General features: G+C 43.8%; 1 protein-coding gene across 14 annotated transcripts in view; it reads right to left on the bottom strand.

The window, feature by feature from the left end:
• The window catches only part of FBRSL1 (fibrosin like 1), a 508,757-nt gene that overhangs the window by 355,745 nt on the left and 127,986 nt on the right, over positions 1-25,026 (bottom strand). For all 14 annotated transcript variants that reach the window (XM_069031303.1, XM_069031309.1, XM_069031315.1 and 11 more), the window contains exon 2: positions 15,730-15,930. In XM_069031303.1, the coding sequence (XP_068887404.1) occupies positions 15,730-15,930 (201 nt within the window). The remainder of the gene's footprint in view (positions 1-15,729; positions 15,931-25,026) is intronic.

Genomic DNA, 25,026 nt, shown 5'->3' with positions numbered 1-25,026 from the left:
AATTTTACACCGAAGTGAAGATGTGTCACAGCTTAATTCAAAGCAGCAGTTATGTGTACTGGAGGATGAAAGTGTAAATCAGCAGCAGACTGGGAAGCAGAAGGCTCCCGATATCAAACGTCAGTGGAGTTGCTCCCTCACCCTGCAACCTTTGACAAGTCACTTGAACCTCTGATGCTTCAATGAAGGCAGGTTCAGGAGCAGGATTCCCATCATAGGCCACATTTTGCCTCTGTGCTTAGATCTGAGGTAAACTGCAGCCCCTTCCTCTCTGTATTTAAAACTGACACTGGAGTTAGCACATGAGTCTGGCCCGTGGATATTTAAAGTCATGTGTGACAAACAGGCTTTATGTAATGAATTACAGTTAAGCTGCAAGAGTAAACCTGGCAGACATGCACATGCATTCACATTCACACAGAGCCCAAGTGTCCCACTTCCACATGAGCAGCTCCAAGGGAACATCTACAAAGCAAAGTGAAGGTTGGGTTGTGACATGGATGAGTGCACCCACAGTGATTTCCTTCCAGGTAGCACACACAGGGTAGTAGAGCCCAAGGCAGCAGAGGTTAACAAGCTGGGATCCCCTTGGGCCTGCATTCCTGTTCCTCCTCTCTTCTGAAGCTTATGCCACTGAATAGTCATAACTTGTTGCTAAATGAGGCAATCATTCCCATGCCTAGTAATGCCACACTCCCCATGGATTTTGCTGGGCAGGCAGAATTTTAAGAATTTGGAATATTTTCCAGTTAGCTTCAGCGAACAGAATGTAAGCCACCAACACCGGAGGTGCCAACACAACCCACCAGCAGCTGCTATTTCCCTCCCATCTTCTGTTAGGGAAAATCTTTTGGATGCCAAACCCCCTGAAGCACAGATCTGCCACCCTCACACCCGGTTAGACCTTAACAACTCCTTTTGCCTCTTCTCTTCTGAGGTCAGTGAGGAAAGCAAAGGGCTCCTGCACTCACTGCAGGAGGACCAGAAGACCACATGAAAGGTGAAGGTCTGGGTTTCTGAGCTAAGAGCAATACATAAACAAATGCCACTTCTGGGAAGAATAAAAGAGACGAATTAACACTGAATTGCAGAATTTTTTTTTCTTGGCAAGCCTTTATAGCTCACTGCAATCAGCTCTACATATATTTCATACTCTAAGCTCATAATCAAGTGGGGCTATTTCAGAGTAGTAGATACCTGAGTCCTATTTCAAGCTTCCTTAAGTGGATCTATTCCTTCCTAAAGCCACCAGAAAAGCCAGTTGCCAAAGACAGAAACCCACAAAATTACACATTCAGTACTTCTAACCAGCTCTTCACCCTAGAAGACTTTTAGAGGGTATATAATTAAGAAAAAGAAAATGGTTAGGCTTAAAAACTGGCCGATCGAGTTTGCTATCAAGATCCTTGCCGGGTTTGCACTGTGGAAACACCCTCAGTACTCACACCTAGTTCTCAATCATGAGATGATGATTAATACCAGCATTAGATCATCCTCGGCAATTGCCAGAGCTTTCTGCAAGGTTCTTGCTGGATTAAATCATTGAATGGTGCTCAGCACCTCTAAGCAAACCCTTGAAACCTGATGCTGGCATCCATCCCGGGCACCTGATCTGGCACATTAATCCTGCATGATGCAGAAACACTAACTTGAATGGAGTCACTTCTCTCGTGTCCTCCATCTGAACCAGCTCCTTGTGCTCTGAGTCTGCTCTGAGGCTGATGTGCCAGCGATGTTTCCAAATCCAGACAAGTCTGTGGGTGATGAGGTTCCACAACTTAAGGCTAGTCCCTTAAATCTTGCAAGATCCGGACTCCTACAGCAATGACCTCCTCCCTTACTTCTTTAGGTTATAAAAATAGCCTTGTATTTTGCTGTGTGGTAATAAAATAATCATCGTGTCCCCTACTACTTTACCTCTGTGTATTGCAAGCATTTTAAAAAGCAAGTAAAAATTATTTTCTCCCCATTACAGATAAGCAACCACGCAAAGGATGGCTAAGCAATTTATTCTCCTGCCCAATAATCTAGTAGCACAAATCCTTTAAACTCAACAACTTTACCAACTAGCACTACTGACAAGAATACAGCCTTCCCTTCTCTCCCAGACAGGGTTATTTTTTGAGGACAAGGAGAAGGGGTTTTCAAATTATGTGTCTGCATTGTCTAGAAACATAAAAAACCTCAGATACCAAGTACCATCATGCTAGAGATTAAGATTCCTATTCAATACAGAAATAAAAATATCACATACAAGTTAATTCCTTACAGAGTGACTACCAGGTGAAAGCCACTATCTGATAGTGAAAAAGAATGCATCACTTGTTTAATTTTTATTTTAACATATATAGCTCAGAACTGGAAACAGCTCTTTTTTTGGATAGGTAGAAAGAAAAGATTGACTTCTACTGATTGAATCCGAATTCTGTCAGAACAAGCTTCAAGTCAACAAGTATGCCAATACTTAACTAGGAATTAACTAAGGGCTCCCATTTGTGTAGTTGTGTTAACAGCCTTTGCTGCACAAAACAAGTGAAAAAGCCCTTCAGCTTTTTAGCAGGTTTAGCAGATCCACCTTAGGCCATTACAGCACATCTCCACTGGTCTCTGAACAGCAGGATACACCCGATCAATGCGGGTCACGTGGTGCTGAATGCTGCAAAAATCCTCTCCCTTCTCTACATCCTGCAAATGAATACAGCTGAAGCAGGAGAAATTCCTGTTATTGCCTATGTAAGTTACAGACATTCTGCCAAAATAAATAAATAATTACCATTAGGAAAATGAGCACATGACGCCACAGAAGGAAGCCTCTGCAATGATCAGAAATCCTATTTTGAGCCCCATTAATGGAGCACAACAAACATCTTAAAACAGCTTGTGCATTTTATGTGCCTGAATCTATCAAAGTAGAAGAAAGACATTTATTCTACTGAAAGGTATCAGAATATGAAACTAGAAATCAGAACAATCTTCCTAAGTGGGATTTGCATAAATGCTCAAGTGAACGAGGAGCACATTGCACCAACAAGTCACTGGGATTTAGGCTCTCAGCTAACTGAATCCTTATGGGGGCAATTTCAGCCCCATCCAACCTGGCCTTGGACACTTCTTGGGGATGGGGCAGCCACAGCTTCTCTGGGCAGCCTGTGCCAGTGCTTCATCACCCTCCTAATGAAGAAACTCCCAACACAGTTCATCTGCTTCTGTATTCTTTTATTCATAGGAAGAACACATTCATGTGTTCAGACTTCACAAGCACCAAGTTTCAAGCCACTGAAACCCTCTCATAGAAAAATTGTGATTTGTGATGAGCAGTTATCATGGGACTGTAAATAAATTCTTATTCTTAAAGTACAGTGGCAGGTCAGTAAATGCTGAGATCCAGAGTGGTGATACTTGCGTAGCTGAAGAAAAGGGAAAAAATGCAATTCAAGCATCAAGGACTTAAAAGCTGCCGGAGTAAAAAGGGGTTTGTGAAAGAAATCATCTTTACAAAGCTACATGATAGTTGGATGAACACAAAGCACTATAAAAATAGCCAATTCCTGAAAAATATTATTTCCCTGTTTCTTGGGTCAGTAAATCCCCTATTAACTACCAAAATATCTGCTTTTGGCCATGCCTTAGGCTTATGCCTATTTGAAGTAACCCAAGATTGTCAGACAACAATTCAGTTCCTACTAAAGAACACACACACAAAACCCCCCCAGAACCCCCATCAACACCAACAAAAAGCCCACCACAAAACAAATTACTGGGTTTTTTTTCTCTGGGACAATGCAGACTTTATTACATCTGCTATTACAACGTGCCTATAGCAATGTTCTCTAACAAGCAGCCCTAAGGTCAAATATGTTCCTTGATCAATTTACCAGAGGTCCCTGGTGCTGCTGCTGTGGGTAGACTGGAGAAAAAAAATAATCCCTTTATTCCTTTATTTCACTATAAGGAAAAAAAAAAAAAGCTGTCACAAAGACTTTTTTCTTCTCCCTCTGCTCTTGACAAGTCAGGTAAACAGGGAGGGAATACCCAGCTGCAAAGGATTGTAAGAGACCAGCATTTGTACAGGCACATAAAACCACACTGTTTATTTACCGAGCTACTCAATGTATCAGGATGATTCAGAACAAGGCTAAGGGGATTGGGAACATGTCTTAGCAAAACACCTGCAGTATTTTGCATGAGGACAAATAAAAGGCACTCTGGATGTGAGTGTTGTGTGGTCATCTTTGTACAGGAATTTAACAGCTCAGTACATTGCTACAGTCAAATAACTGACAAGCAATAGCACCAATTCAGAGATGCTCTGAGCAGCGTAGTCATCACATTAACCCTCTCCTAGTTTTGTCAGTAAAGCTGTGACTGTCTGGTTTTGCTCAACACACCAGTATCAACTAGTAAGTAGTAACTCTACCCAGAAAAGGAGATTTGACACTGGCAGACTTGCTACAGAAATCGCTTCAGGCTTGCATCAAGCAGCAGGAAAGGAGTTAATCTCATTGGCCACAATGCCAAGTACCACTCTTACTCATGCCTGACTGCATGACTTTTGTTTCATATGTTGTGATTTATTTATTTTGACTCTGTGTGTGGGTTTTAGTCACAGACTGGCACCAACATTAATGGGAACTGTCCCATTCAGCCCCCCAACCTGGAGTGAGTCTGGAGCTCCACGTGCCTCCAGTTATTTGTGGGTGATTGTAGGGATTGTCTTTGCTTACTCCTTATGGCTGATTCCCATCACTTCTGAACAAACATGCTAATTCCTGCAAACAGCCCCTTTAAAGACACCTCCCTCAAAAGAAAAAAAAAAAAAAATTACCCTTTGCTAATGGCCTATAATGGGTCTAAATAAAGCCTGAGCTGTTCCTTACTCATGCATAACTTCATTGCTTCTATTCCCTTCACACCCTGCCCGCTTGGCATAATTTGCAGAAGGGTTTTAGCATGGACAATTGAAACACCCACATGCTGCCTGAACTAAAAAGCTTAATCCTAGATCCCCTTTCTTCCTGTGTGATAGCTAAATGTGGCTTTTATTTTGATAATGCTGGTCCCATCTGCACTGTTTCAACCCATGAAGACTGAACTCCAACCACATCCCCACACAGATTAGGACAGCATCTCACCCCACACAATGGCTGGAGAAGGCTTAACATCTGGCAGAACTCCAACTTCACATTTCATACGGCCAGAATAGAATTCCCCCTAAATTAGCAGACTCCACGTGTAAAAACCCCTAAGTCGCCACACGTGGTAATTAATTAGCACACACCTTGGTGTGGTCCAAAATCAGCACGTGGACAAAGGACGAGCAGGGGCCACAAAGAACAGCTGACAGCTTCTTCCAAGACCACGCATCCCCACTCGGGTGCCATGCCCTGAAACAGTTTTAATCCATCTTTCTCTTTAAGCAGAGACAGCACTGCCACTGACGATGATACGACAGTGACAAAGGAGGGCTGAAATTCAGACCCAAATTGTTATTCCCCTCAGCTAGGCAGTTATGCACAAGAAACACTGCTTGTAAACACTTCTTTGTCAAACACTCAATTACAAGCTGCTTTATGAACAAAATGAGGCAGTCGCAAGGAAAGCGAGAGACGAAAACGGGGAAGCAATCTCCAGTGGCTCACGGCCATCACACCACCACGGCCCAGGAACATTCCAGGTCACGCTGCCAGCCCCTCTCACAGAGGGCATGGGCACATGGTGGGAAAACACCAAATCCAGCTCTGCAGAACAGGGTTTGGGTTTTGAGGACCTCAACTTTGTTCTGCTGTTATGGTTATTTCCCATGCGGTAAGGAAAGAATAACTGGTTTATTTTTATATCGTCGGTTTTCGCAGTCTGAACCAGGAAGAAAAAGAGCACATGTACAAATGTGGAACAAGTTCAAAGCCCTCAATTCAGGCAACACTTGCAATATGACTCTCTTTCTTTGTGTCATCCCCATTTACACCTTTATACACTGAAATTGCTCCATATAAGCTAAAAAGTAACTGGAAACTGGAACATTCTTTTTTTTCATGTTAAAGCTGCAGATGTATTCCACAATGTCCAACTGAGCTACCTCCATCTTCAATCCTAAAAGGACTGAAGCCCTAACTCCAAAGAGACACTTCTGACTGACACTACAGCCAATAAATGTCATGCTAAATTACAAAATATTGCCCTATGACCACTCAAAAGCTTTGAGAACCAACGGAAAGACAACTTTATGAGATTTAGTACCACCTTCCAGAAGGCTGCAATGTTACAGCATCACAGGGCTGTTCATCATGGCACTGTTATTCAAGCTGCCCTGGACAGCACCCACTACTTGATCCATTACCTCGTCCCTGGGTTCTTTGAGCAATATTATTCCAGTGGATAAAACTTCCCCTGGAAAGAGTTTTTTCCTTGTTTTTACTGTTCAGTGTCAATGAGTCAAGCAGAGCTGTAGGAGGAAACATCAGAGAGCAAAGTGAAACCCTTTGCTAATCTTCATCTTTAGCTGGCAATGGATCTGCAGCTGAAGGAAGAATCGAGCCTGGGCTCCTTTCCCTAGAGCTCAACTGAAACCCTTTAACCAGAAGAAAGTGGAATGGGGAAGAAAAGGTGAAGATAAAAGATTTGGTTTTAAATTTTAAAACCTGACATATTTACACAATTGACTTTAGACACCACAGCTACCCAAAGAATATTTTGCTTTGTAATCTCAACAATTCCAACTGAGAAAAAGCAAAACTGAAAGAAAGCTAACAGAAAAAAAAAAGCCCCAACTTTTGCATATAACGATAGTAAGAGTTTACAGGTATCATTCCTATACTTAAAATATGAAACCTTGTTAGGATTTTTTTTAATAAGTTAATTTCAATGCTCAACTTCAGAAAAATGTTAGAATCAATTTAGAGTTCTAATAGCTCAAAAAACCTACATATAGACAACATATTTCAACTCTTGAGTTAAAAGATACATCCCCAACTACACCTCAGGACTCTCTCAACCACTAAGTTTGGAAGAGCTTTAAACCTATCATAAAACCTTGCTGGCTTTATTTAATTTTTGTATTTCTTTAAGACAAAACATGAGGGAAAATAGACTGATTTTGACAAAACAATTATACAATGGCATTCACCTGAATAGCTATTAATAACCTTGCTTGAAGGAAAAATGCAAGTGCTTATTTTACCTAAGAGATGCCTTCAAACCAAAGATGTGCTCACTCAAGCTGTGTATATTCTCAACAGCTCGTGTAAACCATCCATCAGGCAGAAGTATGAAAATTATCTCCCTTAAGAATCCACACAGAAAGAGGCTGAGGGATGTGGGTAACACTGCCCGAGGCTGCAGTTTGTGAGGCGAGAGCAACTGAGCGGTGGAAAACAGCATCATCTTTGATACGCTTCCACGAGGAAAGCCAAGTGAGCTGGACCAGTGCCACTGAATGACTTCAGGCAAAGACTGGCAGCTGCCAAAGCAATCCTGCTACAGCTCCTGGCACACTGGGTATCCCAGCAGTCTCCTGAAGAAGCTGAGATCCAAGGCCAACAGTGAGCAAGGACAAGTTCTGCATGAGGAAAGTAACAGCACCTCATGAAAAAGGTATTTATCCTGCCTCAACCACACATGACATTGGGATGTCACTTTGCTTTAAATCAGCTCAGATTTAGACTGGAGTGGTGCAGATGGTTTAGTTATCACACTGATAAGTGTGCTAGGAGAAGAATATTGGCTGTCTGCATCAACTGTGCTTATTTCACACCAATAAAAATACCTGTGATCATCCCAAATATCACTGCAGACATGTGGTGCAAGCAGAGGAACATAGGCTACAATTAGGTAACAGATCCAAACCTCTTCTGCAAAGTTAGCTAAAATATTGGGCAGCTAGTGCTTAAATCAATTTAACTATCCATTCAGATACTTCTTGTCCAAATCAGGAAAACAACATCCAAAAAGACTGTGGCTTCTTCAGGGTCCTAGCCCCTCCTGCAGCATCCACACTGAACCCAGGAAAAAGGTCTCTACACATCTCACAGGACACCTGGAACATGTCCTGTCTCACAGCTATGAAGAGATGTACAATAAAAACCTCCAGCCAGGGTTTTGAATCTATTCAAACAGCCCACACTGCTCCATTTTCAACTTGCTAAAATCACAAGATACAATAGAAGTGCTCTATCTTGGTACTTTCTCCAAAATAATTATACAAATAAAAAGTGAGAGAAAGGAAGAAGAAAAAGAAAAAGGACTTTGTGCATTGTGTCAACCAACTATATTCAACAGGGAAAAAGATACAAGTGGTTATAGCTTCCTGTAAATTACTTCATGTAATTAAATCCCCTTCTCTAAATTACAGACCATTTAGCTCTTCTTTTATAACAATGTAACCAATGACCACCAACAACCTTTTTTATAGCATCTAATGCCACCTGAGTTGTTAGCAATGAAATTTCCTTTATATTTCTCCCTTTCAAAAGAAGCTGCTGTAATGAGATTCATTCACAGCTACTTACAGACTGTCATCGAGAAGAGAGGATCACTTGTTTCCCTTTATTCTGCTCCTCTTTGAGGCTATATTTAAGCAAATGTGACCTAAAGTCCTTATCAGTCATCTAAATGCAGGCAGAGAAGTTAAAGGTGACCAGCAAGAGTTTTAAAACACGGATTTTATAACTGGTTTGATTCTCCACATACATACAACATCACTTCCTTACACGGCACCAGCGTGGCTCAACCATCTTCCTACCACTTGAATTTCCTGACCTTTCAACTTTGAAACCACCAGGAACATCATGTCAAGACTTGTTTGCAAGGCCCTGCTTGCTGGGGACAAGTCCTGCCCGATGAGAGCTGCTCTGAGCGGCTCCCCCTGGATTGCTCCCTTTAGGAAATGTCTGCAGTTACAGAGCTCTGCTCGGCCACGCTTCGCTGGGGCTGCAGCTCCTGCGCCTGCTGCGATGGGGAGCCGAGATGGAGGCCTGAGGCCCCTGAAGTCACTGCAGTTCAGCTCCACTGCAGGCATCCAGGCAGCATCCTGTGCTTTCCTCGCTGTGCTCTCTAAACCTACTCCAACATGTCCTCAAAGTGCCAGCAGCCATCTGGAGAGCTGGCCACCTCGCTGTTGGCCAGATGCTGTGAAGTGCGAGCGGTGAGTGGGGACAAACGGAAATCTTGGAGAGGAGGAAAAGCAGGGACAAAGAAGGCAGAAGCCGGTGCTGCAGGCAAAGCCTTGGGGTCTGGTTGTGAACACAGTGTGGCTGATGCTGTAACAGCAGCAGTATGATCCTTAAATACAAAGCAGGGAGCAGAGTGCTCGTGGCAAGGCAGTCCCCATGGGCCCCCAAGCCCTGCTTGCTCTGACACCCAGAACAAATCCCCACCCAAGCAAAGCCCATGGCAGTGAAGTGCTGGCCAGGTGAGCCAGCCCTGCCCAACCCAGCACAGGCACACCACGGAGCTGCACTCAAGAGCCAGCTGAGCCTCTCTGGCAGAATCAGGGGAGCTCAACAAAAGCGGGGACAAGTGGGGACACATGGAGCAGCAATACTGACAAGGGAAGGTCAGCTACAGAACACACTGGTCCAGACAAGGAAGCATTTCACTATTCAGTGAAAAAGACAAAGCCACATTCTCTTACATATAAGACTTCCAGCAGCCAAAACATGCTTTACATCACTGTTCAGAAAATAATATTTGCAGTGTAGTAAAATCCAGCATATGCTTCTGTTTCATTCTTCTGCATTAGTCTAAAAATAGTTGGACACCCCACAATTCTAATAAGCATGATTTCTTCAATTCATGTTTCCCTACCAGAATGCAGAGGGTTTTGAAATACATTTTTTCTGGCTTAAGCAAAGGCCACCTCTTGTCACAGTTCCCAGAGGGTTTATGGCACTGTTTTGCACTACTCCTGAAGCACAGTGTGTTACAGAAATCTGTCATGGAAGCCGTGCTGTAGCTCTCCAAAGGTGGCTGCAATCCCATGATGAAGTTACCTGTGCCACAGCTATAATGTAGACTTTAATAGTCTGATCTTGGTACAGCATTTTAAACTAACTACACACACATTGCAAAGTTCTCCCTCTGCTGCAGAGCAGGCTCTGCAGCCACTTCAAGAATCTCGATGAATTCTTGGATAAATTTAGCAAAAACAACAGCACTTCTTTGTCATAGCAGGGTTTCATTTGGGAAATAAACATCCACTTTTTATTTACAAAGGATTTTTCCTTCTCCTGCCACTGCTGTGCTATGCCTACTGCTTCCCTCTACTTTGATCCAGAAAACAGAATACCAAGTGCCTAACTGGGACTTAAAGCAGATTTTTAAATTAGTTCCTGACAGTGCAAACAGATTGCTATTGATTGAAATGAGGCAGATTTTAGGCCTTGGATTAGCAAACCTAATGCCTCAATGCCATGTTGCCCATTTCAGTACTTTGCACCGTTGCTCCCCAGTGGTTTCCCAGGCAGCTGTGGAGTCTCTGCAGTTGCAGATTAGCGTGAGAGAGCAGGGCAGGGCCATCTGTGGCTGTGCCTGCAGCCCTGCTCAGCCGGAACAAGGCCTCCTCCCAAATCCCCGGGGCCAGGACCCTGCTCTACACCCTCATTAGGAGCTCTGGAGCCAGCAAGGCTGTTCATAAATTCAGGAGGGAGCCCGTGTTTGGGACGGCTTTGCGGGAGCCCAGCACCACAACTCGCCAAGCCCAGTGACCTCCACTGCTGGCCACGGCCACGCTGGATGGAACCAAAGCACCAGGGGAAGTCAAACCCCAGCTTTCCAGACAGCCTGGCCAAAGTCTGGGACAGAGACTTCACCCTTCCAGACAGCCTGGCCAAAGTCTGGAACACAGGCTTCACGCAGGCAATGGCACTACCTGATCAGCCCTACCCTCCCAGCCAACACAAATGCCTACTTAAAAATAATCGGTGCAGAGCTTTCATATCCAAATTGTACGTTCTTGTACTTACAAAGGTAGAAGCGGATTCTGCTTTTAAGAAACATTTTGCTGATTAAAAGAAAATGGCCTTTTTTCCTCTTGCTTTGTTGTTTAGTTTCAAAGAATGTTTAAATAACAATATCTGCTAACAAAAAGGGTAACATCAATTAGAAACAAAAAGAAACTAGCCTGTATAATTTCAGCGTTCAAAAGCAGCGAAACACAAACACCAAAGCAGCACACACCAAACCAAACCAATCCCCAAAACCCACATTAAAGGCAACCTTTCTTCTTTTTCTTTTTCTTTTTTTCCGGTAAGCTGACTGCCTAGAATTCATTGGGTTTTAGAAGCCTGAGATACTGAAGGTAACAGAGTAAGTTACTGTTATATCTAGACCCTCTTAGACACAATTCAGCTTCCAAATGCTACATTATCAAGACATGGAAGAACAGGCATATCCATGTCCTCTGGCTAAAGACAAAGACTCCAAAGGTTATTTTTCAGACTCACTCTCCTATGTGGCTGCTGAACCTCAGCTAAGAAACATTTCAGTCTCTCATCTGTGCACCACTAAGCACACACAGCCTCCAGCCCACCAGTGGCTTCAAGTCCAAGCTTTCCAATTACTCTTATTATCTGAAAAAACTCAAGTAAAACTCAAGCAGCTACACGCTCCTATTGCCCAAGCATCAGAACAAACAATATGATGCCAAAGGAAATTTTCCACACAAAGTATTTCATTATCCAGACGAGTTTCTAGACCGTTTCTCTCTGTCTTGGGAAAGGCCCCACAGCCTTGCAGGACCACCACCACACACAAATGGGGCCAAGGGTACATAAACGGTTTGAAAAGGAGCTATCAATTTTCACCTAGGCATCAGAAGAAACAACCTGCATCCTGGATGGAAAAAATGACTTAGTGTATCACCTTTAGCTCAGATCAGCAGTAACGCAGAGCACAACTCTCCTGGGGGGCAGGGAGGGTGTTATATCCATTAATGAATGTTGGATAACGAGATGATGAGCATCACAGAAAAACCACATGAATAGGTAATCAAACTTGTTAATGCAATTTAGCAGTTCCAGTCCAGCAAGAGCCACAGCAACAAGATACATTAATCGCCAGTAGCTCTCAGCAGTTTGGGGAAGGCTGGGGAGTGAATGAGACTCAGGAATTAGCTGTGCTTTCCCTCCCTCCAGGAAGCTCTGCTGAAGTCACAGAGATGTCACGCCTCCGGAGCAACACGACCGCGTTAACTCCCCTGCCCTCTCCTCCCATGCTCCAAAGCCAGCACGCTATTTATGAGCACTAAATACGTGCTACACCACCCTGTGCTCCTCAGCTTCTCTGAGACTCTTCCTCATCTCGGGTGATTTAAACAGTGGGTGAGAAAAGGAAGGAGGAGGTGTAAGACACTAATCTTCGTGACAAATGACTATTTGCAGAACAGTGTGTTATTACAGCCGCATTTAACATCTAAATATATTCAACACACCGTGATGCTCCCAAGCTGACTAAACAGAGAGCTTAAAGCTAAGCTATCTGGAAATACTAGCAACTCTTTCCTATTAGCCCCAACTCTTTACCAAAGGTGGTCATTGTACAGAAAGGGCAATGGGTACTAAAGCCCCCCAAAAAAAAGAAAACTCCCCAAAACCCAACTGTTCTACACCCATGGTGCTCAGACTTTCAGAGGAATAAGCAACTCCAAAAATGAAACCAGAAAAGAGAACAACAGCTCAGCTAAGACTAATCAAAGACCAACTCAAAGTTCAAAGTGTGACTCTCCAAAAACTAGAGGAATGACATAGGACACATAAGGGAGCACTGGAACTAAGAGGTTTCATCTTATATGTATCTCTTACTTAATCTAATCAAATCGTACATCCAACCCTTTAAATCCCTTAAAGGGGTGATGGGCTGCTCTCCCCCACCAGCACTGTCTGCAGCTGTGGTGGGGACTCCTTTCCCCCAACCACTGGGTTAGCCTTGGACATGGCCTTTTAAAAGGGCAATGACTCAACTTCCAAGGAATGCTCCTGTGCTGGAGGCAGTTCCAGCCTTTCAGAGGGGCTGGATTTACTGCAGGCCACTCTGGCTACAGGGAAATACACCACAGCTTTCAACATTTTCTCACTCCTTGACGTACCTGATCCTGATGACTGCAAGAGGTTTTGTTGACCCCCATTGTAGAACAGCAGTTTCAAGTCAGAACCTTTCCCTGTGTACATGTGTTGAGAGCAGCCCCAGACCCTGATAAATCTTGGACTGAAGAACCTAGAAATACTTGAAATGCCTTTTTCTCCCTCTGCTTAGTTACAGCAAGAGATAAATGTGTTTGAATGATTTTTATACACAGTTGGGAGTAATAGGCTGGAAAGGACAGATTGGTTCTTGCAGCCCTCTCCCCATAGCCTGAGGTACAGAACAACCAAATATTCAGGAGCAATAGCAATCTGGATGCTTTGTCAAATGGAGTGAAGTATAAATCTAATTTTCTAAACAAAGCAGACAACCTGGCACTGAAATCAGCTTACCACTTTGCACCTCTCTACAAGGATTAGCAGAATGCCGTAATTATAATGCCCAATTTGATTTATTAGAGGAGGCTGCGTAGAAAAGATGACAATTCAGTAGCATTATGAAGAGAAGGGATGAGAGTAGAAGGAAAGCTGCAAATTGAACAGTAATTTCTAAGCAACATCTCAATATAATTAGCATTAATTACAATAAGCTATCCAAATTAGGTATAAACCTATGTTTAATAACCCTGAGATGCAAAAATCACCCCCCAAATTCCAGGAAACTTAATATTACAGCCAATTTGTCTAGACAGCTTGGCAGGAAATGCCAGAATTCTAGGTGTGAACTTTGTGGTTACTAAAAAGAAGGAAAAATTATTGAACTTGTCTGTATCATTTGCATAATTAGTTTGAACTAAGAATAGCCTAGTTTATGTACCTTAGATTGTGCTGCTACTTTCATCATCCTTACAGACCTCCAAACTTGTCTGGTTTTCACAACTGTATCAGCTAGGATAATAGCAGGTATTTAAAAAAACTCACTTTCCAACAAGAGAGGAATTCTAAATGTGACTTCTTTAAAGAGGCACAGTGTATTAATGAGTCACTCATCACAGGTTTTATTTGATACTCTCTGTGCAAGCTCCTCACTCTTTTTAGAGTTTGTTACTTATACTTACAGGTTAAAAAAAATTAAACAATGAAAGTGGAATTGAGGTTTTTATGAATGTGGCAGAAAATCCCCTATTTAATCACTGATGGCAGCCAAATACTAGTCAGAAGAAATAAGTAAAAATGTCCTCATTTTTCAAAGCTAAAATACCAATAAAACTAAATATTTGGTCAATTAAGGCAGGAGAGTATGAGAGAAATTGGAGTCTGCCAGTGCAACAAAATCTCTTACCCCAGAGGCTTCTATGGAAGTGTCATGAAATCCCTAGTGCATGCAACTATGTAAAACTGAGTTTTAAATTTCACGTAGAAGATGTCACTATTAACAACCTTTTCCTCCTGCAGGAAGAGGGAACGTCCCCACTGTCTCACACATCCACAACTATGCAAATCCCCACTGCGCACTGGATTTCCTGCAGTGTAATTTTAGATCTGAAGAAACAACTTTCACCAGACCATGAGAATTTCTAATTTAAAACGTGATGAGAACTTCTAAACCAGTATGCTAAAACATCATCCCAAAAGACTGTCTGTGGTGGAGAAGTTATAGGGGAGGGTTACATGAGATAACCTTCACCATCTTTTTAAAGCTTAAAATACTGCAAGTCTGAAAAAACATTTCCAGTAACTGGACAATTCAATCTTTGGCTGTCTGGCACAGGCACAGGATTAGCTTCACGGAACAGAAGGTGCACTTGGGTTAAGCAGTTCTTTTTCTGCTGGAGGAACGGGGAATAAAAACCACTTTTTTGTTGTAGTGTGTTTCTCAGCTCAGAACAAATGCTGGAAGGTCAAGTACACTGGTGTTCCCACTGGCAACCCTGTGAAGGACAACTGGGAAAGTGTCCACAGAGAGATGCTGCTGTGCCATGGGGACTGCCAACTGATGAATACACAACAAGGCACTAACAAATCTCCCTGCTGAGCAGCAGTTAAGTGATAAAAGCCTACCAGCCACAGTGCCTTTCCTCTGTCACCTGCCCCTCTGTACACACTGCTGCTCAGATGGGAGTCTCTGGAATCATTCCCTCCACCATCACAACTCTTCATTCTTTAATGCTCTACCACATTTTAGAAGGGTACACAGGAAAGACTGCCCAGAGCACAACTTCCTCCAAAATGACTTTTCACTTCTGAAATACTTGGATAGTCTCTGCCCCTCGACACACTGTTTTGGGGGTAAGTGAAACTTGATTCACGAGATGGACGTATCCATGTTTGCAACTTCCGGGTGCACATTGCCCAGCACACATTCTCCAAAGGAAGTTATGGAGATGGAAGATGGATGATTTCTAGTTATGTCCACGACCATAAGAGTCACAATCTATGCTATGAATCACTGCACTGTCTCAAAGCTGCAGGATACAAGGGAGGCCTGCTCCTTCCTTCCTACATTACTCAGTACACCTGGCTTCCACTTCAGCTTATGGAACCTGCCCTGAACACAGGATTTGTGCACTTGGCCACAAGTCCTCTAAGAGGCATTGCTTTCACCAGCACAAGTCACCAGAGAAGCCGTTTCCATTGACAACCTCACCTACCAGCAAGGACATTTCACAGTGGCCAACAGACGATGGTCGCTTCAGATGAGAAGGAATTTCCCTACCTGTTTGGATAGCTTCAAGGGGAGTTTCTTCTTCATCCGTTCCTTGCCTCTTTCTGCCTCTCTCTCAGAGCTCCCCGCATCATTGTTATGGCCATTTTCACTGGGCTCAGCAGATACACAGTTTTCAGATTCTCTAGGTTTCTTGCCTGGATGCCTCTCCCATTTCTCCTTCCGCTCCTGAGGCTTTAGTGACATGTCCTTCTGTACAGGAGATTAAAAAAAAAAAGAATGGTAAGTTCTTTAAGTTCTTTGAGGCCACCTTTATGAATTAAGCTGTATAAATATTGAATAAAAACAAACAAGACAGTATGTTTCTTCCAGAGATGACTTAAAATGAATAATTAGGCATGCACAATGCAAACAGTAATTTTAGATTAGATTAGGATGAATACTCTCCAGGCTATGTACTTGATTAATTTCAGTGATGCTGGAACTGGCTATGAAAATGAGTTCACTTCAGATTAATTCAGAAACCATACGTCAACAGCACGTGAACAAATCACCGTGCCTTAAACTGTTCAACTGAAACAGAGGTGGGTTTTATTTTGTTTCTGATCTCAGAACTGAACACATCAGACCCCCCTTGGGGCTGACAGTCTCTGATTCACAGCAGCATTCATATGGAGAAAGGCACATCTAAAGCCCTACCCGCATTCCCTGAGCCAGGGAGATCAATGGGATCCAAACACACAACAGAGGTTGAACACTTCTAAGTGTTAAGTGTTTGCCCTGAACCAGGGCTGTAACACACAATCTAAGCACAGCTTAAAAGCGGGTATGTCATGTCATCATGATTAACACTGGAAGTGAGATCAGAGAAGGGAATTACTCCGGCTATCCCTGACATCTCTGAGGACTGAAAGCTGAACTCCTGGTGACAATGTACCAAACTCCCTACACACACCGTGTGGAAAAGGAGTTGAAGAAATAATATGCCAAATCACTACGACAGTGGGCCACTAAAGCTAGATAAATTTTCCCTTATGTCTTTTATTAACTGCTCAAGGATAAAAACTGAATTCTTACGGGAATGTTTTGCAGAGTATCTGTTCCAATTATTTTTTTTATGTGAGGTAAATCAATTAGGAAATACCTTAAAAGCACTGCTTACTATGCCAAAATTTGTCAACTTCAGCCACAGATATTTTTCTAAATGCCTCGCTTTTGACTCAAGCAGTTACATGACAGATATTTGTATCTTACATGAATGGAGATCACAATACAACTGCTCACATCAATGCACACACCTTCAGTACTGCAAGAGAGCTCATGAAAATCATTAGCTCTCTAGTCTCTCAAAAACTGAAGCCCAACAAAAAAAGAAAATTAGGAACTGGAATGAAATGCCCTGCTGATTGCTCCAGATTACTTCCTCCCCCTCTCCTTTAATTAGTGAATTGACTGCCTCAGTGTGCAACATGCTGATTCCACTCCAAATCACTCACTTGTTTAAAGTTACCCATCCCTGGGAAGTGAGATGATGCACTGGCACTTTAGGGTCACAGACACATTGAAATTAGAACCACGCAATAAAATACTTACAGCTGTTTCCAATTCCAGCCCAGGCTCCCAGACAATCAGCCAGCACCCAACCTCTGTGCACCTTAGGCAGGGGTCCTGTGGGGCTGGAGGCTCGTCTTCGAGCACACACAGATACAGCAAGTTGCAAAACCCCCAAAGATACAACCCCTTCCACCAAAATTAAAATACCTATCACTGTCTTGGAGGTGCAGAACACACCAGAACACAGCTCAGCTTGCCAAGTCCATAACTAGTGAAAGAGCGAGGAAAATACCTGTCTGGCATTATTCTCCATGAATGATAAAACAAGGAATATAAATCAGTGTTTAGCTGCTCAATTTGGCTTTTAGTTTAAAGATAACACTTTAAAGCAGGAGTTCAAGATGCCAATTAAGGAAGGTCATATTGTGCTGTTTACTGGGAAGCTACTGAGATGAAAACCAAAATGCTAATCTTCAGTAACTAATCAAAAACTAGCCACATGGAAATGATATCTGCTAACTGATATTCAGCAAAACATTAGAAACAGAAATCACCACAAATGTGCACCTCTTCACAAAGCCAGATGCAGCTTGTGATGTGACAGCAGGTGCATGGAAGATGCTGCGTGAAGTGACATGGACCCCTGATGGGAGAGAAAGGAGGCTGAGGCAGGGGAATGCCACCACCTGAGAGCACCAGCAAATCATGCACTCCTGGCCTGAGGTGCAACATTCACTTCTAAAGATGCCTTCAAAGCCAATAAATTACCATTTTGGTTTAAATTCTACCTGGTTTCACATGGTGATTGGGTCTCTGTTAGTGCTTTAGGGAAAGTCTTCCCCTGGTACCCACAGCACATTCACTGCAGGTTTTCAGACGATTCCTTTCACCACAGATCTAGTCTGGAAATCTGTGTTCTCCTTACTGAATCCTAAAAAATTCCCTACTTCGATATGCAGCTTTTTTATCCCTATTTTGTCTGGAGATTTAAGATTTGTCTCATCGCTGAGCTACCAGCAAAATTAATTCATGGAACACAGTTATAGCTGGATCAAAGCCAAGGAAATAATTCATTCACTTGTAGTGCCACTTGCATCCAAGAATCTCAAGCACTTTCCAAACAGCCGTGAATTAAGCCCCAAGGCCGAGGCTGCTCCTGCCTCCAGAGGGAGGACAGTGCAGGGAGACCTGGAGCAGCCCCGGGGACAAAGCCACGTCTGGCAGCCTGTGACAAGAAAACCTACTCCAGAGTCCCATTCCCTCCTGCTTCAGCAGAGGACACAGCTCGCAGGACTTTTTCCTGAGAAGGCAGGACACTGAACTCAGCATGTCCTTGCTGACAGAGGGTGACAGCAGGGTGTTCTCCAGGCTGCTAAATGCAGACCTCTGCAGCCTCAGGCAGAGAGCAGGAAGGGGCTAATGGGGTTTCTGTTCCTGCCTGCTTTGTTCCCTTTCTATTTGCTCTACTAAAAGAGCCTTCCAGTGATTGCTCTTTTACTAAAGTTTATGACCTCCAAGTTGGGGACCTCACTTAGCACAAAAGCATACTATTTTGGGATAGGCATCTGTGCTTGTGCACAGGCAATTGCTGGAAAATTTAAGCACATCCAGAATATACAGTACATCACAAGAGTGGACATTTATTGATGTACCTTGACTGACACTCCAATCCAGAAAGCCCAGCCTGCAGGTGAGACTGGCCTCCTAACAAACTTCCCCACTGGAGCCTTCCCTGCAGCAAGCCCGGAGCAGTGGATATTTTCACCCTTTCCACATCATGGAAAGCCTAGAGATTCACACAGTGACAGTACCTGAAGTCAAGACCCCAAAGTCAAAAGGTCTCCACATCAGCCTTATGGTTTCTGCCCAACCCAAGAGTCTGCAGACCTGACTACCTTTGCTGTCACAGGTCCAGTAAATCCCCTCCAGGGAAGGCTGGTGAATCCAGGCTCATTCTCTCTTCTCAGTTCCAGAAACAAGACTGCTAAATCTTGCACCAGAATATAGAATACTATTTTGTTCCTTACTATTCATTGCTTCCAGGACTGTCTCCTACCTGTCCTCACTTCAGAATTTCTCTGACACCTTCCAGGGCAGGCTACAGCCTCTCCATCTGCAGCCCCTTGTCTGTCTGGGCTGCAGACGGAGAGCAGATGGTTCTAATTGGCTGCATGGTTACAGATAAGGAAGAATTAGGCCTTTCTTCAGAGCCTCTTTCCTGGCAGTTACTCCATGAAACACACAGATTCTATCTTCCTATTTGTTTATTTGGATGTACAGACACCAAAGAACACTTCATCTGAAAATGGGATTGTGATACCTCCTCCACTCTCCCTGGAATACCTCGCACACCAGCAGCTGTGAAGATCCTCTGACAAAGACCCTGGCAAAGGCTGGCAGCCCAAGTATGTAACTTAGGCTCTGCAACAGATTTTGGGAGTCCACAATAAAAACCTTTGTGATTTTTTTTTTCCCCATCACTATTCAGCCCAAGCTAGTTATGCAACTGTAGCTCTGCTTGCAGTGGATCTGGCAGGAAATTTTAATCACTTGGAACACTCCCTCCTGAAAAGCCACTTTTCTTCTGTCACCAAGGCACAGCTGCAATCTTCAAAGACACTCAAGGTACACACTGCTCAGTTTATAAGTAAAGCTAGGAATAATGTGGGTGCACAGCCCTCAGCTCTGGAATGAGACGGTTCTTACCCCTAAAATGCCACAGCAAGAGACTTCTGCACAACGGACTCCACGTTGTCTGTTTGATCAGGAAATAATGATCAGCCCTGGAGGAGCCTGGCACAAGCTCACATCCCACAGCCATCCACTGGCTGCAGTTATCACTGCCTGTTTGCCCAGCTCAAACTCAGCCTTAATCCTCTGAATTTACACAGCTCTGAGATCACAAAGTGTGCAGGGGAAGGCAGTGGTTGTAAATACCTTTCATACACAGGGAACACTTAAAGAACTTGAATAAAGTGTCCCAAACCCACATAGCTAGATGAAAACCCTGGAGTATGCTGCTGGGATACAGAGGGTAAAAATAACACCTACAGATAATAAAATAACTATCCTTAGCCCTCAAGCATCAGTTCGAAATGCAACCCTGGTGCAAAAACAAGTCCACTACAATCCCTCGTCCCCAGGGCACATCAGACACTGCAAGGCTCAGCCAAGGACTGGTTACACTCCATTCCTGCCCGACTGCCTCTGCCGACTTCAGAAGATTATATGGGCTGCTTTCCCAGAAGGGAAACAGCCTCTAGCTTCTCTCCACAGCTCTTCACTGCAGCACTTATTCCTTAAGTTGGGGAATGTGAAACATCCTACCAAACATCAAATAGGAAAAGGATCCACACAGAGGAAATAAAAACCACTGCTGTCTCTAAAACTGACCCTGCTTGTCCCTGTTTCTGCCTCCAGCTTCTCTCAAAAAATTGCAATGGAAAAGGCCGTGAGGATCCGAGTACCATCTATCCTTATATCAACTTTATCGTGCAATTAGCAGCAGGATCGTCAAACATGTTTGTTTAATAGTTCAGGGAGAGATCCTGGCTCAGAAAGGACCTGAAACAGATTTATTTTTAATTAGGTTAATTTTTAAATATTCCTATTGACCTGATACTCAGTTTATAGAACAGCACCACAGAAACAATTGCTGACAATGTTCTCCTGCTTCTGAGTAGACAAAACACATTACAAATACAGACAGGACCACTACTAATGCAAACCTACTGTCCATTTATTTGCACAAAGGGGACACAGGAGACAGTCATTCAAATAGAAAGATAATACTGGAGATATACATGAGAAAAGACTAACTTTAAAGCATGGATTTGAAGACTGGTCCTTAGAGAGAGAGAAACCACTGCAAGAACAGGAGCCAGCACAGTAAGAGATGAATAGCCAACAGGCTAATGAAATAAGGTGAATAATAAGGAAAGGAAAAAAGGGATAAAAAAGGACCACTGAAGAGAAGTATCAGGTAGGACCGCACCAAGGTGACTGAATTTGAACTCAGCATGGTGAACAGGCAGCAAGCACGACTGGAGATCTCGAAAATGAGTAGAAGCACATTTAACAGTGGGAGAGGAGAGAAGTTTGAGCTCTGCTCTGGAGAGCTGTGGGGCAGACTTTGCTGTCAGTGAGGGCAGCCAGGGGTAGGCACTGCAGAAGGAGGGCTGGCCCAGAGCTCAGCACCGTGGCTCCTTGCTGGAAGCCCCCCCACGGCAGGAGGCCAGCCTGGATTCACTCTCCCAGAGCTCAGGGCACTTTGGGAAGCAGTCTGCTGGCACGTCCAGCCAGACGGCTCAATTTCCACCGATGGGGAAGTTCTCACTTCTCCTGAAACATAACACACACTTGTTTGTTTTACTTTCCAGCCCTCTCTTCTCCCCCACTGTGAACTCCACTGCACACATAACTCAAGCCCCCCCAGCCTCTCAGCCAAAGGCACTAAAGCTGTTTTAAAAGGCAGAAACAAGAGTCTAGATTTGAAGTGACTTTCTTGCTTTGACCCTACATTCAAGCAATGCAATCAATATCAATTAAAATGATTGCAAATGAAATCCTTGCTTGTTTAACCTTGGACTGCAATTCTCCTTTCACAGCTGACATATTCCAGATGAGTTTGGGTCCTGCTTTTTAAAATGCATCACATTTGCTCTGACCCTGTCACATGTTTAGCTCAAGAATAAGATGACTTTTTGACAAGACAGATTTGGAAATGTTAAGACATTTGAAACTGACACTGGTTTGCAGGTTTATGATACATGATCTAACTTAAAAATACAAGTGGATGAACCAAGAAACTCGCTGTAATTGAAACACTCAAATTTATTACCAGAGGCTACGTTCCTGTCACCTATGAATAGCTGAAGAGCAAGCTGCCATACTCTGCTGAACGCCCACTTGCTGTGCCTCCCAAGAATTAAGACCTTTGCTTCTAGGACATCAAAGACACAGTAACAAGTAGAGAAAGCTTGGACAAATGTTACTTCAACACAACATAATCAAAAATCACCAAAAGGAAGGTCAGTTCACTCTACTTTTAAATGCACTTCAATCCACGTTGAATTTACAAGGCTTTGATTGCTCTTTTTGCTTGCATGAGACCTGAATAAATAATGATATAGTGCTGGGCACTATAATTGTTTTTAAAAACTGGGGAGAAAAGGGGTGATACTGTTCCCTTCCTTTTCAGTTACTCAAGGAAAAATCCAGTCCTCTCCCTCCACAGTAGGAGGAAGTACCTGGAAATAGAATGTTTAACAGTCATTTAGGGGACAATAAAAGTAAGAATGCACACAGCAAACACCTTCAATTTAGTAAGAGGTCAAGGAAATCCGCACGGATGTGAGCATATGGTTGTCCATGTTTTTGCTATAAGCCCTTCTCCCCCGTCACCCATCGGGGAGGTGGATACACAAAATCTCCCGTTTGAAACTGCACTCCACAAGCTCCACAGGCAGCCAGCCATGATTTTCTCCCTCTCCTGCAATTTCCTCCTCAGAGCCTGCGGGCGCCTCACTGCAGAGAACTGCACCCGTCTTCCTCGCTGCCTACTCACAGACACTGCACAGCTATTAGAACTCCCACAGGTGCTTGCTGTCCATCAGAAAGGAAATGATCCCATTTTAAGCCATCAGTATTTCCTCTAGTGATGGCAGTAAATGCCCGACGAGCGCTCACAGAATTACTGTCAGTGGAAAGTGTGTCAGAGAGCAAGGGAGCTTAAATGATTGAAGGGAAGCTGGGGCACCATTTTCAGGTAGATGAAATGAGGCATATTGCAAGCACAGCCTGCCCAGCTTTTACAGGCTGCAGGAGTGCTGAAAGGTGCTGCTGCCCATGCACCACCAGGCCACCCTGCCCAGCTTCCACTGCAAATAAAAAGTACATTTTGGCTGAAGCTGCTTTCAGCCAAGATTGGGAGCTCAGCCTGCCTGGTTGATGTTGTGTACCAAGGAGCTGGAGAGAGCTTGTGCCTGTCAGACAGCACCTTCTCCAGCTGATTTGATCGCTGTGCTGCCGGGTGCGAATGCTGAGCACAGAGCACATCCTTCCTGCAAAATCCCATCCTCCCGGGAGTTCCTTCCCAAGGGACCCATCAGGGATGGCAGCAGAACCACACACCGCCCAGCATCCCACAAGTAACAGACTATGCAAATACACCCCCATTTTGAAGAATGTGGCCTGGGGCCACCAATCTCAACTAACTTCCAAAGGTACCCAGCAAGTAAGCAAGTGACAGAGTCAGGCACTCACTCCAGGGTCCAGTGTTTTGGGAAGACATTCCTCAAGTGTGCCAATATCCAAGGACACTGCTGAGCCCAAGCTGATGATAACCAGCAACCACATGCTTCTTGACAGAGCAGCCTCTAAACAGTTAATCTGAACTAATTTCCCTCTCCCCACATTATTCAAACAGGCACTCATTGAATTCAAACAGCTCCTACGGAGTGGCAGAATTAGGACCTGAAGAAGCAGCTCCCTCCCTGAAGCCAGATGTGGCCATTTCATCACTCATTTCCAATCTTGCCAGGAAGGTAACACAATCCCCAGTCCCCAGCTGGCCCAAAGCTGCCAAAGGAAAAGGCATGAATATCCTACCAGCACAAACTGGTGAGGCAGCTGGATGCATTCATCATTACCAATTTTCAGCTAAACTAGTCAGATAAAACCAGAAACACAATGTTGAGTAAAAATGCCTCTGGCCAGGAATGCTAAGAAATACTACATCTGTCTTTAAAATTAATAACAAAAGGAGAAAACACAACTGTTTCTACCTCTGTTGAGGGGAGAATGTCATGCTTCCATGAGCTGGACTCTGGAAATGGAGTTGAGCCAAGCTGAGGCTGGGCAGATGGACTGGACACATGGCTCATTTACCAAAGACAGGGGCCTAAATTGCTCCCCTCCATCTATACTTCTGCATTTAAAGTTTTGATCTTCACAGTGTGAAATACACAACAACCACAGTATGACTGTACTGATTACCATGTGAGCAGCTTCATTTTGTGGCTGAAGAGATACAGCTATAACCTTAGGTAGCTTGGTCATGACAAATGTTACTTCAACACAACCTTAGCCTGGTTTCTTAAGTAATTCAAAGCTTCCACTTGTCAAATCTGAAGTTTTTCTCTATTTTTGAGGATTCCACCACACGTTCACTTCATGGTAGATACTTTTAAAACACAGCCATGAGAAATGTACTGCTCTTAAGGCAGTAGCACCTACAGCATGAGAGCTCCAGACGAATCTCCCACACGGTGACAGCCTCGAACGCATTCACTCCACCAGTAACTGCAGACGTTTTGAGACTCTGCTTCCAGCCTACACTCTTTATTCCCACCTTCCAGGAAGGGTGCTGTTCCCTGTGCTGCTGCAGAACAGAGGGGTGAACGCTCCTCAGCTCCAGCAGAGCCGGCTGCGAGCTCCGCCTCAGCCGCAGTTCGGCACAGCCTGCGCAGAGCCAGCGAACGCCGCGCCAAGAGAGACGAGAGCTCGCAAACGGGCTCCTGCCAACTCTGCTGTAGGGGTGAGAGTCTCCAGAAATAAAAACAGCCATATCCTGATCCCTGGTGCTGCGTTATAAATTAATTTATGTTTAAACACCATTACACTAGAGGCATTTTTTTTACCAACTCTGCAGTTGCCCTCAGTGGTAGGCAAAAATTTTCAGTTCAGCTGTCATGAGCTCTAGAATGTGTATTCAATAATTAGTCCTCTGGTAGTTTCTTCTGGCTGGGAAACAAACGACAAGAAATATAAATGGTTCAACAAGAAGAAATATGT

The sequence above is a fragment of the Aphelocoma coerulescens genome, chromosome 15 (assembly GCF_041296385.1).
Source record: "Aphelocoma coerulescens isolate FSJ_1873_10779 chromosome 15, UR_Acoe_1.0, whole genome shotgun sequence".
Lineage (NCBI taxonomy): Eukaryota > Metazoa > Chordata > Aves > Passeriformes > Corvidae > Aphelocoma > Aphelocoma coerulescens.
The sequence above is the reverse complement of the archived record's forward strand: the minus strand, read 5'-3'. Positions and strand labels throughout refer to the sequence as shown.